The sequence below is a fragment of the Abramis brama genome (assembly GCF_963993115.1).
Source record: "Abramis brama genome assembly, chromosome: 13".
NCBI classification, from domain to species: domain Eukaryota; kingdom Metazoa; phylum Chordata; class Actinopteri; order Cypriniformes; family Leuciscidae; genus Abramis; species Abramis brama.
Window position 1 is genome coordinate 9,267,432 of NC_139975.1, and position 16,912 is coordinate 9,284,343.

Consider the following 16,912-nt stretch of genomic DNA (forward strand, 5'->3'; position numbering starts at 1 on the left):
ACAGTTGATTTGGGGCTGTTTCACTCGCAGCAGAAATCTGGGACTCGTCTTCACATGCGATTCCGTTTGATCTCGCTACGGCCACGACTGTTGCTGATACGAATCTTCAGGAGAGATAAAGGGAGGCAGAATGTGTGCAAACACTCCCATTAGTATGTGCAGAAGTAGAAGTCAAGAGTAAAGAGTTTGTATTCCTCATGCTGAGAGTCGATACAGTTCTAGAATCCTTAGCTTTTCAACCAAGGCCCACATGGTGGCATGTCCAATCATAGCATCATCTCAAACCACTCCAGCATATTTTGCAGCGTTGAGATCTTACGTGCAAAAATTGTCAATCGCAGTCGGCTACAACAAAAGAATGAAAATACTGAATATTGCAACCTTGCAGCCAAGCCCAAGGCCTGGTTATCATCATTAGATGTTTATGTTTCTCTGTTCTGGGAGGTTGCGCTGCAGTCGGGGTGTTATTAATTGGCTCATATTGCTCAAATTAAAAGCACAGAAGCTGGTACGATGGCAGCCACGGGAAAATTTGCTCAGTTGGGGGTCCGGCCAAGCAGATGGGCTTGTATTCGCATCCTCTCGGATCAAAGTGTTGGGATTGGCATGTCCTGTTAACATAGTCCCCCTCTAGGACACTTTTGCGTTGGGGTCAAAGGGGGGGTGGGACAACATCAGCCGGGGCGAGTCCCTCCCCTCGTTCTTTAAGCTTTTGCACATTTCAAATTTTAATCGGAGCCCTCCCACACGCCATTTACACACGTACTAGCTCAAACTCTTAAGCCCACATATACAGGCACACTGAATAGGCAAAAATCCCTGAAAATTGGAATGCAGGCCACAGAAAAATTCTTGTCCCAATCTTTTCTCAGCAGATGTCTCTCACCAGACAATAGACCTGTTTTAAACTGTAATGAGCAGAAAATCCTGCCTGCTTTGGCTACTCTGCTGCACAGGAAATGTTTTCTTCTTCTTCTTCTTCTTCTTCGGAGGGTTTAATTAGTTGTTAGAGGAAACTCATTGAAATAAAAGTTGCATTTAGTGTCCTCATAATTCAAGGGAAGATTAGCCCTAGAGCACCTGCTATGGGTTAAATGCAAGTTGAAAAGCACATAAATCCAAAGCAGCTGTGTGAAATGAAGAGCATCAGAATGACTGTTTACTCTGCACAGTGGATGTGGTCGAGGAGGACAGGTTGAAACACTGTTAAGGTTCCATCATGCATGTGAAATAAGCTTTTTTATAAAGTTGGACACATTTTAGTTGGTCCTAAATTGACATTCACATCCAAAGCACTGTTGGATGGGATTAGCTTTCCAAACAATGCTTGAGTTCTAATTATTAACGTAATAATTATCTGTGATTTCATGTACTGATTTGGATGGAATTTGCAAAAACGTTTTTAATTTTTTTACATTTTTAAAAACGTTAGCTCAGTTTTTAATTATAAATCTCATAGGTCTCCATAAATATAATTAACTTCTGACCATTACACCAAATCATGCTGTGATGTTTCTGGACTTTTTTCTAGCTGTATGTAAAGAGCACTTTATAATGACTTTATAAGAATATTAATTATGTCTTTTTATTTGTTATATAAAAAAAAAAAAAAAAAAAAAATAGTAAGAAATATTTTTATATCATAGCATATAATTTTATAGATTTTAGATTTAGATTTTTGATACATTTTGAACCATATGTTTACACAGTTATAGCAGTACTGACTTTATAATATGTTTATGTAATTATATTTTAAATATAGTAAATATTAATAAATATTGTTATATTTTTATATCACAATTTAAAAAAAAATGCAAGTCATTTTTAAACCAATGCTTCATCAATACAAGTAATCTAGACCAAGTATTTCCAGTTAAAATAAAGTTGGATGCATAATTATTCATCTATTTTGATGCATCTAAAGCCTATCATTGAGATTACAGCTGATCGGTTGATAGGGATATTGTTCCAGGATGGACAAGGGTGTTGATCCAAAATCACAGTCATCAAACAGTATTTTATTGCAGGTGTCTATTGTTTGATTTTCATGAATCGGTTGAAACTACAGTGTAGACGCTGCATAACGCCTCGTAACCTACATTCATCTAGTCAGGATAATTAACAGTTTGGCGCATCACCACCTGGCGAAATTACACCCAGGTGTTGCTGGGTAAAAAGTGATGATGGGAAGGAAAACTCATGTTGCTGAATTAATGCAGCCTGCACTGATAATCAGGCTAATTTGTGGAATAGAGTAAATTAAGACTTTTTAAAGCACCATGTTTTTAGCCATTTAGCAATAATGAAAATAACCTTTATAAGCAAAGTCTTTCATGCTGAGGGACTAATTTAGTAATACCTACTGCAAGGATGATAAATTATTCCCATTTTGTATTTTTACCTGCTACAAGATACAGATGATTCAATTGTAGACTTTTTGATTACCTTAAAGGGATAGTACACCCAAAAATTGCAGTTCAGTCATCAATTACTCACCATTATGTTGTCACAAATCCATAAGACTTTTGTTCATCTTTGGAACACAAATGAAGATATTTGAATGAAATCTGAGAGATTTCTGTCCCTCCATTGAAAGTCTATTAAATCAAATCTCTGATGCTTCAAAACATACATAAAGAGATCGTAAAATAAACCCATATGAATTTGTGAGGTTTAATCCAATACTTCTGAAGAGACATGATCGCTTTAAATTATGAACTCATTTAATTTAGGCTTTTATTCACATATTTATTAGGTAAAGTAACCATTTAAATAACCACAAATAAGTCTGCCGTTTTCAAATTTCCACCTTTTGGTGATAAATGCTTGCAGATAACAGTGCATGCTAGTGTTGTATCAATGCACGTTCAACACAGGCCTTGTTTACACCTGGTATTATGATGCGATTTGTTCGGATCACAAGTGGATTACGCAAAATGCAGGTTTTGAGCTTGTCACAGATTGCTTTCTTAGTGTGGACGCTCATGTGGTTGAATGTGTTCGAACAACTCTCCACCTACTGACCTAATGCGTAAACATTTTTGGAAGTACGCTAGCCAGACGGGATTTAAACTTTGTTGGCTGAAGACCCAAGTTTGGTTTGAAGATAAAAAATGTACCAAGCACAATGTTCTCTCACCATTCCTGATTGCTGATGCTCTTCATATTTTTTTCCGTCTTCAGTCACGTTCATAATTGCGTGAGCTTATTTTGTCTATTTGATCGAAAGATCTAAAAAAAAAACAAAAAAAAAACATATATATATTTATAGGACAGAAGTGGTTGAAAGTGACAGATTAAAATGCCAGTTGTAAACAGGAATGTGTTTCCCTCATCTACTTGTGATCTGATCGACCAAAACGCATCTTAATATCAGGTGTAAACAAGGCCACAAACCTAGCATAAACTTCAACTCTGAATCTTCCTGACAGAATCGCTACTGTCTCCTTAAATGTCAACCTGTTTATGTCAATCATGATAGGAAAATTGCAGGTTGTAGGTTGTATCCCACCATGAGAGGAGGGGAAGGCAGTCTCTGAGATTTACCCACAGGCTGAGTTTGGTCCCTTCAGGCCAGGCCTGACACCCCACTGTCAGACAGCACAAGATGTTCAGTGCCCACTCTGTTACACCTCCAGAAACCTGTGTTTCGACACACCTTACATCAGCCTCAGGAACAGCAGGAACATTGCTCGCTCTGTTTTGTGTTGATTACAGCAAAAAGGGAGCACGGGTGTGGGAATCTGATGGCGAAAACAGATCGACTGCCTCTCTCCCCGCCGCCTCCGTGTCAAGGCGAGAGAGAGAATACTGCTGCGTGGAATCAGGCAGAATCCATTCAATTATAAAACTGATTAACTGTGTCAATTAAAGTGTGATGGATGTCTGTTCATTTATTGAGCAGGACAGAGGGAACGCTAGCCCACTCTATAGGCAACTTCGGTGATTGGCTCTTCAGAACATCTGTTAGACATGATAAAAAGTTGCGCTAGGGAGGCTCTGATAAGTCCAAGGAGATTAGCTGGTGAAAGAAAAGCAGGATGAGCAGGGGAGAGAAACTTACTAATAGAATGAAACACATCCTGCATTTTGTTGGAGCCGTGGACAGTGGTTGGCACATTAAGTGGATAATACAACACAATATACTAATATACTTTGTCTGCAAATTGCTAACAGTATTTTATCACTGTAAAAAAAGACAAATTCGGACAGTAACATACTGTTTTCCATTAAAACAGTAATGTACTGTAGAAAACAATGCATTCCGGGCAATAATTTTAAGTTAAAGAAGTTTTTTTTATTACTGTAATTAACTGAAAACACAAAGAAAAGCATGTGTATCTGGTTATATTAAATGATATAAAACATTAATTGATCCATTTTTACTTGATTTTTATTTTTAGCATGGTGTTTCAGTGAGCACTACAGCTTAATGTGTTGTTTCATTTTATATACAATTTTATAATGCATATTTTCTTATTTATTTTTTATTTTCATAATTATTTATCATTTTTATTTATATTTAAATTGTATTTATTATTATTTTTCTACTATTATTTTATTATTTTCCCTATTGTTGTTACATGCCATGCATGGTTAAATTAAGTTATTATTAATTTATTATATTAATTATATTATTTATTATTTTATTTGTAAAATAATAATAAGGAAAAAAAAATATTTATTTATTTATTTATTACATTTTTCTCACAGAAACTGCGTTTCTTGATTCAGTAGAGAGTAAACTCTGTAGAGTTTTACAGATTTACAGACACTCCATTCTGTTAATCTTTTTTTTTATTTTTTATGCTATTTTCAGCACCTGGAGCGCACACGCTACAGGCACAAACCCAGCCCCCATCATCTGTCGGTGCGACGACTTTCAGTTTATGATATCATAAGTCCTTTTTAACCATGACAAAGTCACTTCCCGCAGACACACTTAATGCATCGTCGATACCAAGACGCAGGAGCGATTCCTGTTTGCATGCGCTCAGTCATTCACGATTGACCAGCTGTCATAAAACATGCCCTGATGAAATGCTACTTCCTGCTTGCACAGTATCATGTCGTATTGACAGAGTCATCAGTCAGGAGCGTTCACACAAAACATGTCAAGACATGTTGCCGATGACTACTGAGTGCCATTAGCAGTGCTCTAAAGTCACATCAGAATAATGGAGCTATATTTGGATGAAATTAACTGGACCTGGCACCTGTAGGCCTGAGAAGTGTAGATTGTCTTCAGTAACATCTCCGCTGATAGCAATGAGGGTGTTTATTGCAACTCTGGTGATTTAAGAGTGTGATGAACAATTAGAAGACAGCTTAATTAGAGTGACGCAGGCTGGCATAATGGTAATTGACAGCCCTGTTTTAATTGTCTGTGTGATTTTAGGCTTGGGGATGATTCTAATTTAACAATTTCCTTTGACAATCTCACTCTCGTTTAGACCAAACAAACCAAGCAGAGAGTGTGAGGATGTGAGTGTGATCGTGATTGATGTCAAGGAGAGTCAAACTTACTGGGCTAGAAATAATAATTAAAAAAATAACAACAACAACCAAGAACTTTGTTGCCGTCAAAGTGAAACAAAGGTGTGAGAAGAAGAAAAAAAAAATGTTCCATTAGTAAATTGCCACTTTAAATGCAACAATTCACACAAGAATGATATTATGAACTATTAACCTTACCTGTGTTCCTTGTAGCATCTTTTTTCAATGTGTTGACTTAAATATAAACACAGAAACTCCTATTGTTAATTAAAAATATACATGCATTATACATGCATCACTAGTAACCACACAAGGGAATTTTTCACTCTTAGAATACATATTAGAATATACATATACACACTGCCGTTGACGAGTTTGGGATCGGTATTTAAAAAAAAAAAAAAAAGTTTTTAAAAGAAGTCTCTTATGCTTGCCAAGGCTGCATTTATTTGATAAAAAAAATCAACACAAAAACAACAGTAATAGTATGGAATATTATTACAATTTAAAATAACTGTTATTTATTAGTTCTGTTTGAATATGATGGCAAAGCTGAATTTTTAGTGTCACATGATCCTTCAGAAATCATTCTATGTTGATTTTGCTACTCAAGAAATGTTGTATATTATTATCAATGTTGAAAACAGTTCTGTACTATTGTTTCAGGATTCTTTGTTGAATAGAAAGTTCAAAAGAACAGCATGTATTTGAAATAAGAATCGTTTGTAACATTATAAATGTCTTTACTGTCACTTTTGATCAATTTAATGCATCCTTGCAGAATAAAAGTATTAAGATCTTTAATTTCTTTCAAAAATATATATATAAACTGACCCCAAGCTTTTGAACGGTAGTGTATAATGTTACAAAAGCTTTCTATTTCAGATCAATGCTGTTCCTTTGAATTTTCTATTCATCATAGAATCCTGAAAAATCCTGATAATAATAAATGTTTCTTGAGCAGCAAATCAGCATATTAGAATGATTTTTGGCCGATCATAAATATATCAGCAATTTCTTCACTAAGGTTTTAGACTATTAAAAACATACACCTTTATTTTTTAATTGCCCTTCTGTTGACCCCACTTCGTGTGTACAGGAGTGGACTATGATGCAGGTCAGTGTGTTATGCTCAGTGATATGGCCCATATGCACATCTTTGAGTTCAGTAGCTTTGGCTGAGCGATTCCTAATAGCTTTTAGCTGTCAGTCCACAGAGCGTCTAAACAATGTCTCAGTCTCTCTTCACAATGTAGAGCCACTGGGTCTCTCCCAGCAGTGAGCGCAGACACCTCTACCACCCAAAAATCAGCACGCCACAGAGATTCAATTCAATTCAATTCAAATTTATTTGTATAGCGCTTTTCACAATACATATTGTTTCAAAGCAGCTTTACAGAAAGTGCATTTCAGAAATGTACATAGAAAAATACAGTTAGTTAATCATGTATTAATTTAGGGCATAAACATATCGCCAGCGCCGAGTCGTCTCTTCACAGGCGTCGAGTCGTCTCTTCAGAGGCATCGAGTCGTCTCTTCACAGGCGTCGAGTCGTCTCTTCAGAGGCGTCGAGTCGTCTCTTCACAGGCGTCGAGTCATCTCTTCACAGGCGTCGAGTCGTCTCTTCACAGGCGTCGAGTCGTCTCTTCAGAGGCGTCGAGTCGTCTCTTCACAGGCGTCGAGTCGTCTCTTCAGAGGCATCGAGTCGTCTCTTCACAGGCTTCGAGTCGTCTCTGCACGGGTGTTGGGGCATCTGTAGTTTCCATGGGAAGCTGGATACAAATAAGAGAGATCCCTTCTCAAATCCCATTACCCACCGAAACAATTGATTAGAATAATTTTGGATGTGATTGTCTCTGGGTACTCAGCCACAAAGCTGCAGGCCACAACGAGAGAGGGCACATAAAATGTGGATTCATAAGAAAATCTGCTTTTTGTCAGAAACAGACACATACAAACAAACACTGCGCTCGCTCTCTCTCTCTCTCTCTCTCTCTCTCTCTCTCTCTCTCTCTCTCTCTCTCTCTCTCTCTCTCTCTCTCTCTCTCTCTCACACACAAAATCATGGCCATAAATCCAGCAGCTTGAAGAATGCTGATGTTGCAGGCTGCCAGCAAACACTCCCATCTTTCCAACTGCAGAACAACCCACTGAAGCACAGATATGATTACCTTTTTAAGGAGGCGGCAGTGGGGAAGCTGCACAACTACTGAAATGTTTTCCCAGCAGTTAATTCCCGTACGCACAATGCAAGCCAAGTCAGGTTTAGGTAATTCTGTTTGCTAATAATTTTATGCTTAAAAAAAAACTGACATCTGGCAAAATTTGGTTAACGTCAGATTACAAAGTAATGCACGGGAAGAACAGGTATTTCATTTTAAAATTGACATTGATTGTAATTTTAAGTAGTTTTTAACCAGCTATTCAGGCTATGTTTGGAATGGAATACTTACTGCATGCATTGCACAGTATACAGTGCTATTTTGGCACATTTTTTTAAGAAATTAAAACTTTTATTCAGCAAGGACAGATTAAATTGATCAAAAGTGACATTTATATAAGATTTCTTTCAAATAAATATGTGGGATTTTTTTTCTTCAAAATAGATAACTGTTTCCAGAAAAATATTAAGCAGCTGAAAATGCTGAAAATTCTAAGGAATTAGACTTTAAAATATATTCAAATAGAAAAGTTATTTAAATTGTATTAATATTACTGTTATAGTGTATTTTTGATTAAATAAATGCAGCCTTGGTGAGTATAAGAGACATTAAAAAACATAACGAAGTCACTGACCCCAAACTTTAATGGTAGTGTAGTTGTCAGCTCTTTGTGGTCTGTGGAGAAGATACATAAACCTTTGTAACTGTTTGAACGAATGTATAATAATCTACTTAGCATTGTGTAACATAATTATGTTAATGGTCTTAATAAAAAATTATTATTTGAAAGTGTTAGAGGAAATCTAGCTTTTTCATATTTCTGTTTTAACCAGTATACTTGCTGATATTATAAATGTAAACTTTTGTTTGCAGCTGGCATGCTTCAAGTAAAATGAGGCATCAAAACATTATAGTTACAGCTTTTAATATCAGCCTAATCCGCTCATTGTTGACTAATAAATAAATTCAATTCACATTTATTTGTATAGCGCTTTTCACAATACACATCGTTTCAAAGCAGCTTTACAGAAAATGCGTGAGTCCACATTACGATTTAGAGTGATCTGTTATCAGAGGTAACTGTCTAAGTTATGCATTTCAGAAATGTACACATACAAAATCACAGTTAGCTAAAAAATGTAATCATTTAAGGCAGAAACAATGAGCTCATCGAAGTAATGAATACTGGTTTGTTAACAAATGATTATGACATTTAGAAAAATGTTGAATAAATGTGAATATTGACAACATGGTGACCCAAATTTTGTGTGACTATTAGTAATGCGTGTGTGTGTTTCTGTCCCTGTGCAGCGGCGTCAGGTGCTGAGGACGTGGCTCTGTACGTGGGGATCGTGGTGGTGGCTCTGTGTCTGACTCTTCTGCTGATCATCCTGGTGCTGGTGTACCGCAGGAAGAAGGAAGGTCTCGATGCAGATGTGGCAGACTCCTCCATCCTCACCACTGGCTTCCAGCCCATGGGCATCAAGCCCACCAAGCCAGGTGTGTGGGCACCGCGCAGGGCAGCCCGCAGCAGTAGGCTATTGTTTCTCTACACTATCCACTCCTCGTCACGGTGTTTCACGCTCATCCTTTCATCAGTGCCCGTGTTCCCGTACCACCTGTGGCCGTAGCGGCCCACAGTCTCGCAAATGTGTCCGTGTGTGTGCATTGTTTGCGTTAAACCGAGGTAGTCATAGTTTTGTGTCATCTTCACAGTTGCAAATGATTGTGATTTTGGTTTTACTTGGATCCTCTTTGAAGCTGCATGTGAGAGGAGACCTTCACTCGTCCGCCTGCTACCGTGGGAAGTGATTTGGTAATGGTAGCATTAAGCTGATTTCTATTGATCCTCCCACGAAACAAATCTGCCTACTGCTGTGCACTTTTATTTTTACATATGTAAAGTGTTTAATGTGGAAAAACATGAGAACGGCTCTGAAATCATGAAATATGAAGTTGGATTTTGGGGATTTGAACCTGCATGAAGCCACACAGTAAGCTTTATTTAAAGTGTAAGAAATTTAAACCGTGGCTGCCAGGCTTTCTTTAAACGCTGTATGGAATTGATTGTGGCTGCTAAAGAGGAGGAGGAGGAGGCATTGATTTATTTACGAGCGAGTCTCTCTTAGCGCGAAGGCCTGGCTACATCCATGGATTTGTTCGTTTGCACTGAATTTCAATTTGTGCTGTGTGCTTTTAGCCAGCGTGACCTTTCGAAGGGTTTTTCACTCGTTTCATTCTCTTTGTTTCCACAGAAAACTCTCATTTGCTCACCATCCAGCCTGATTTGACCACCACCACCACTAGCTACCAGGGAACTCTACGTTCTCGACAGGAAGTCACCGGGAAGTTCTCCATGAGCAACGGCCCCCTCCTGGAGCCCCTTCCCAACGGCTCCCACACGCTGCACAACGGCAAACTGCCAAGCGACCCCAACGACTTCATGAACCGCCTTTCCTCTCAGACATATTTCAAAACGCTACCGAGAGACAACGTCAACACCTCCTACGGCACTTTCAATTTCCTGGGTGGCCGCCTAACCCTCCCCAACACTGGTAAGATTATGCGACTGCAAACTGTGCAAAATGTTTTATGTGTTTAGTCAGGAGTGTTGTGAAAGAACTCCTGAGCTTTGTTAACTGCAATGTTATTATACTGACATGGCCCAAAATGGAAGGGTGAAGTGATCCAATTACACGGTAATCCAAGCAGTTTTATGTAAATTGGGGAACGAGCGAATGTGAACATCTTCTAAAGACGTTTTTCAAGGAACAAGGCAGAGGGGGCAAAGAAGTGCTTCCATTTATACACTGATTGTGTTATGACAATGACAACCATTTTCTTTTTTCGACGGAAATAGCTGTAATTGGGGGAGCGTCTTTTTTATTTTCCCTTTCTTTTTTTGAAGGATACCTCGCTGCATCTTCTGCGAGCCGAACCAGTAGCTTAGTTGTCAGCCGTGGCACTGTAAGCCGATAGGCAGTGTGCACATTCATAGTGCCTGCAACTCTATCCACTCCAAGGACACCACCAGAGTATATTCAAACCAATTAGTCTCCTTAATCACAGACAGAGGGTTCATCAGGCTGTCACATTATGAATCACTCTCGGTCAAAGAGACAGCTCACGAGGCAGTGGAAATGAAATAACCAGGGCTCCCTCGGCTAAGAACATTGTCCTTCAAAATACAATGCCCAAATTTAGATACCTGTAATCCGCTGCTGTTTTGAGAATGAAGGCAGCATAATTGCATCCCCTATACCAGTGGTGACCAAACAGTTTCTCTTATAATCATAGCAGCAGTGAGCAACTTTTTATTTTATTTTATTATTTCATTTTATTTCATAAATTGTTTATTTTTTATGTTATTTCATTTTATGCAGGGTACACACTATAGTTTAATATTTAGGGATAAGGGTTTGTTCAAATCACTAACCCAAATTATGAGCAATCGTAATATTTTTTAGACACCATAATAATCTAGTTTGAATGCAGGGGGATTTATAATAGTATATAATAATATTTTAGTCACATACAATTATTTTATACATATTTTCTTTTTTCCTTTTTTTCATCACAATTTCCAGAGTGGACCGACCATCCATCCATCCATCCATCCAAATTGCATTTCAATTAATTATTTGAGTTTTTTACCAGAAAAATACAGACGTTTGACTATGTAGGGTTTATTATTTCTTATTATTTTGCAGCCAATGTGAAATGTATGATACCTTTTCTAAAAGCGCACGTTATGCATTTAATTTCATTAACAGGAGTAATTATGTCAGGACAGACAGCAGGGGCTGTAGGCACTTCCTGTCTCTGTTCTGATCTCCAGGACAAAGTGAAAGAGTTTTTCAAGGTACACCTGGTAGATGACATCTTTGACCTTGACTGTGGCCTAGTGTTAACCACATTTTCTTTTGTCACATAAAGGCCCACTGTGAGCTGTGACAAAAGCGGCGTTCAGATTGAACAAATGATCCTACTTTGTCTCTTTTGTTCCTATTTACATTAGGAATCAGCCTGCTCATCCCGCCAGAGGCCATTCCCAGAGGGAAGATTTATGAGATTTATCTCACCATTCAGACGAAGGAAGACATGAGGTAGGTCCCTGGAACCCGTCTGAGGATCTGCCTCACAAAGAAAGAATGCACAGTTTGAGTCAGATTTTAAAAAGCCCAGTCACAGAGCGTCAAATATAATTGAAGTTAATCTCCACATGCTGGCGTGTGTGTGTGTGTGTTTGAGCCGTTTGCTCAGATTTATGACTAATGCTAGCTTGAGATATCAAAAGCTTGTGTGTATGTGTTGTGTTCCTTGTCTGTTATATGGAAATGAGCCATGGGCCGCAGTGAGGGAAATGTTCTCCTGTTTTAGATTTTCCTGTCGGAGTGAAGCACCAGGTAACGGTCTGGCTATTTTTTGCTCATGCATTCATGTGGTGTTCAAGACCAGCTCCCTACTGTGCTTGAATGCAGAGTGTGAAAAGTCAGATCAGAGCACCAGAGCCCTGATTAATAGTGGAAGCTCGTCTTGTTAAAGGGTCTGCTCTGTGCTTGACATTGCCCATCCATCCAGACCTCTTTGGTTGAATCCTGACCATGTTCTCCTCTTCTTCGCTCCAGATTGCCCCTGGCTGGGTGTCAGACATTGCTGAGCCCCGTGGTGAGCTGCGGACCGCCCGGTGTGGTGCTCACCCGGCCGGTCATCCTCAGTATGGACCATTGCTCTGATGCGTGCCTGGAGAACTGGGCCATCCGTCTCAAGAAGCAGTCATATGAGGGAACGTGGGAGGTCAGTGTTCGTTTGCGTTTGTTTGCATTCATGTTTAGCTTTAGTGGTAAAGATATGCGCTGATAACTGAAAGAATGCAGGTTTGAACCCTGCAGGTTTTCCTTGAGTAGAAATGTCCGGGTCATTTTTCACACCCAAATCACAGGAAAAATCTAATTTCCCCTGTCAATTGCCATTTCCATAATGTGAGAAAAATCTAATTATAATTAGTATGTAATATATTATTTTATAATTAAATTTATTAAATAATTATATTTCTATTAAAATATTTTAAAATCAATACAATTAATCGATCTCTTAATTGCTGTTATAATGTATACTTGTAAGTTATAAATATTCAAAAATGTATTTATTTTGCATTACGTTAAAGGAGACATATCATGCTTTTAAATTGTTCCTTTTTACATATAAATCATACATTTGTAGTCTATATAAAGCGGAACTGCAATGCTTGGGTCTGAATTCCTCATTATTATAGCTCCACAGGCCCCTTTTCTACCCCTTTTCTGATGTGCGTCTGAGAGCAACTCGTTTTGGTGCGGTCTCTTTAAATACAATTGAGACACTTCATACCCCGCCCACACTCGGTTCAACGCCACCCCGTTCGGCCATTTTTGTAGTTTGATAGCAGAGATACGATTATCTAGGCTAGCGGCACAGAAACTTTTTATTCACACGTTATTAACAAAATGTCAACAACGGAAGACTTGTCCAGCCAGCCTTACATGTTCGAGCCAGAGTCGGAGCGAGATGAAAATGAAGACGACGAACCTGTAGAACAACGTCTTCATATGGATGTATTGCAATGGTGTGTACTGTATTTACACATGAAACTTTGGTCTTCCGACCTTTTACCACCGTGTCGATTTATTTTGATTAATATGTGTGACTGCGAGGGAGAGAGAGCAAGACAGCGTCTAGTTTGGAGACGGTGATGTCTTGTTTACACTTTCGCCTGGCTCTGAAGAGAGAGAGTGAGCGCGCGCGCGACCGAGTCTCTCTCTCTGCTCGTTCTTTCAGTTAAACATGCGCCCTGTCACGCGCGGCAGTTCATCTACATTAGACGGTGTAATGAAGCGTGTGGGTTACTACATCCAACAACCGAACATTTTAACTTACCCTCTCGTAACTTCTACATCCTTTAGCTTGGACTACAAAATTGCAGCGAGAAATAAAAATGGCGGATTGCTCGAAGTGTTGGGCCGGAAGTCAATGTCCTTATTTGGCAGTTCTGCTGCAAATACTGTGACGTAATAGTTCAAAAAACGTCATAGGTAACTGAAAAGTCAGAACAGGTTGAAAAATATGACAAAAACAAAATATAAAGATATCAACGAAGCACCTGAAGAGAATAATTTCATATTTTCTGTACTTCTAAACACTCCAAATATACAACAAAATGCATTTAAGGGCTAAAAAAGTGCATTTGGCATGATATGTCCCCTTTAATGACTTTTCTATAGATTTCATTACAGTAGACTATTGAGATTTGTAGTTTGGGAAAGAAAATGTACTTGGGAATAAAACAACTTTATGCAAAATATAGTTTAATTTATTTTAATATGCAGGGGGTGCTGAAAATTACATCTGACATTCTTGTGCAGATTTACCCGCTTTTGTAGAAGTTTCTCCTGTGAAACCAACCCCACATGGTGACCCCATGTGAAGTTACAGGAACAAATTCCATCAGCTCCAAGAGATAAATAAATACGTTAGTTTTGAACTGTATGTAGGAGGAACTCATGCTTTACGTTCACCTTTCTTGCCCTTTCCCATCTCTTTCTCTCTCACCATCCTGCTGCTGAATTGAATATCTTATGGAGGCAAATGGGCTGTATCGTCATAATCATTTCAAATAGCCTCTCAGACAATAAAGCCCTGAAGTGTCTCCATCAGCGCACTCTTCATTTCACCTATCTCTCATACCTTCACATTTAATCTCCATTTAATTGTATGGATCTCTACCTCATTCCATCCCATGGTCATCAGCACCCACCTTTAAATTGAGCCGGGGTGAGTCCTTCATTATGCCTGATGGCTTTTCCAAATCTGCACTGAACCGCGCCGGGTCGTTGCGAGTTACATCAGGCGCAGAGACAAGGAAGAGGAGGAACCTAGGAAGGAAGGGCGGAGGAAGAGAGTGAAGGTCTTCTTTCATGTTTGATACTGTGCATAAATAATTCAGGCTCCTTGGTGTGGCAGCAATGGGGCGGCAGTAGAATGAATAGGCCTGTCTTAGACAGAGGGTAGAGCAGCACTTTTAATCATCCCCTGCCCCAAATATAGCCCATCGGCGGCAGGTCGCCGTTCTTGGCCAGGTACAGCAGACAAAAGAGGAAAAAAACACAGGGAAGTTTGTCCTGGAAGGAGCCTTGGCAGACAGACTCGCAGCAATTAATTTCTCCAGAGGACGCAGATCAGCAAAACGCGAGCAGAAGAGAATGAAATATAGTCTCTGTCGTTATCGAACCGCAGGATGATTTTTTTTTTTTTTTTTCATTTAAAAAAAAAAAATTATAATGGGGAAAAAAATTAGACTTCATTGTGGTCAAATAGAAAACGGCTTGTGCCAATACTAATTTCACTGATGAAGATAGTGGTTTATTTTATTGATTGCCTGATGTAATTTCCTGGCCCAGATCCCGAGGTGCATGACAGTAGGGCCGCCTCTCTGTATTTGATTAGATAATGGTGTGAGTGAGAGAGACGGTGTGTGAGCTTCTTGCAGAAGGTTCTGTCGCCACATATCCCACTTGCCTTTTCTCTAATTAAAGCCACTCTGGGGAGCCATTATGTGATTGCATCTGACCGGAGACTGTGAGGAAAATGGCATGTTCCCTCCACAATAGTGTTGGCCTTTGCTAGATTCACGTTTTCTGACAAGAATGCCTTTTCTCGTGTTTTTAATACATTTTCTTTGTATTAGTCTATACAAGGCACACTTGAAGACATCTCTGATGTTAGTCAGGATTCGTACATCCAATTAAAGGAATTATCTTGCCATGCCCTGACGAGCTCCATATTGCACATGGCAACCTGTTAATTAGTTTATTCTCCTGGTTATTAGTAGAGAAGCACTTCAAAAGTGTCAAAGTCACTAATTGATTAACACAAAACAATGGGGTTGCAAAATGAAGTAGGATTGGTTTTGGCTTTGCAATGGATGAAGTAATTTAACATTTATCTTAAAATAAATTGAACCAGGAATAAATCATGCAGTTTTTGAGGATTGATTGATTAATCAATCCCCCCCACATTCTATACCATTCACAAGTTATACCATTCAGTTGGGGTAAAAAAATAAATAATAAGGACATTCTTTTTAAAGACGTTATTCAGCAAGGGTGTATTTAATTGATCAAAAGTGACAGTAATTGCATTTAAAATGTTACAAAAGATTTCTATTTCAAATAATTGCTGTTCTTTTGAACTTTCTATTCAGAAATAAAAAATAAATGTATCTTGGTTTCCACAAAAATAATAAGCAGTACACTATAATAAAGGTATAATAAATGTTTCTTGTGCATCAAATCATCATATTAGAATGATTTCTGAAGGATCGTGTGATACTGGAGTAATGATGAAAATTCAGCTTTGCCATCACAGGAATAAATTACATTTAAAAATATATTCAAATGGAAAACAGTCATTTTAAAATTATTATAATATTTCACAATGTTACTGTATTTATGATCAAATACTTGAATTTATTTGATCAGAAATACAGTAACATTGTGAAATATTATTACAATTTAAAATGAACAGATTAACCAGCAAATGTAGTAAAATGTAAAAATCTAGTTTTCTCTTTACAAACCAGAAATGGTGAAATAAATGCATACTTTTTTGTTTGTTTGTATTTATTTATTTTAATTGCTCCTTTTTTCCTTCACATGAGAATCTGAGCTGTAGATTTTTTCCTCCCCCCTGCTTGTAAGGAAAAGAAAGGGAAGCTCTGATCTCTTAGTAGGCACTACCATGTATGAAGATTCACGATGAACTCCTGCTATTAGTGTCTCATTAGAGCACAGAACACAGTTCATTATGCAGATCTTTCAGTTTCTTCTCACCCTAGTCACTTCATTGTATCTACAATCTGACACCGAATATCCTCAGGGCAGGAGTTGGCCATCTCTCCAATAACTTCGCTGACACAGTTGCTCTCTGCCCTCCCCTCTGACCCCTGTCATTTTCTCATTGGCTCCTCAGGATGTACTTCAGCTTGGTGAGGAAGTGGTGTCGGAGCCGTACTACTGCCAGCTGGAGGCGGAGACGTGCCGGGTGTTCACTGAGCAGCTGGGCCGCTTTGCTCTGGTCGGGGAGTCCCTCAGCATGGCTGCCGCTAAACGCCTAAAACTGCTGCTGTTTGGTCCCGCCTACTGCTCCACGCTGGAATACAACATCCGCATCTACTGCATGGATGACACACAGGACCTACTAAAGGTGAATTCAAAATG

General features: G+C 38.6%; 1 protein-coding gene across 1 annotated transcript in view; it reads left to right on the forward strand.

The window, feature by feature from the left end:
• Positions 1 to 16,912, forward strand: part of unc5a (unc-5 netrin receptor A) — a 183,232-nt gene that overhangs the window by 149,269 nt on the left and 17,051 nt on the right. Inside the window, exons 8-12 of the mRNA XM_084132204.1 lie at positions 8,970 to 9,158; positions 9,914 to 10,213; positions 11,677 to 11,764; positions 12,287 to 12,455; positions 16,665 to 16,898. Coding sequence (XP_083988330.1) covers positions 8,970 to 9,158; positions 9,914 to 10,213; positions 11,677 to 11,764; positions 12,287 to 12,455; positions 16,665 to 16,898 — 980 coding nt within the window. The remainder of the gene's footprint in view (positions 1 to 8,969; positions 9,159 to 9,913; positions 10,214 to 11,676; positions 11,765 to 12,286; positions 12,456 to 16,664; positions 16,899 to 16,912) is intronic.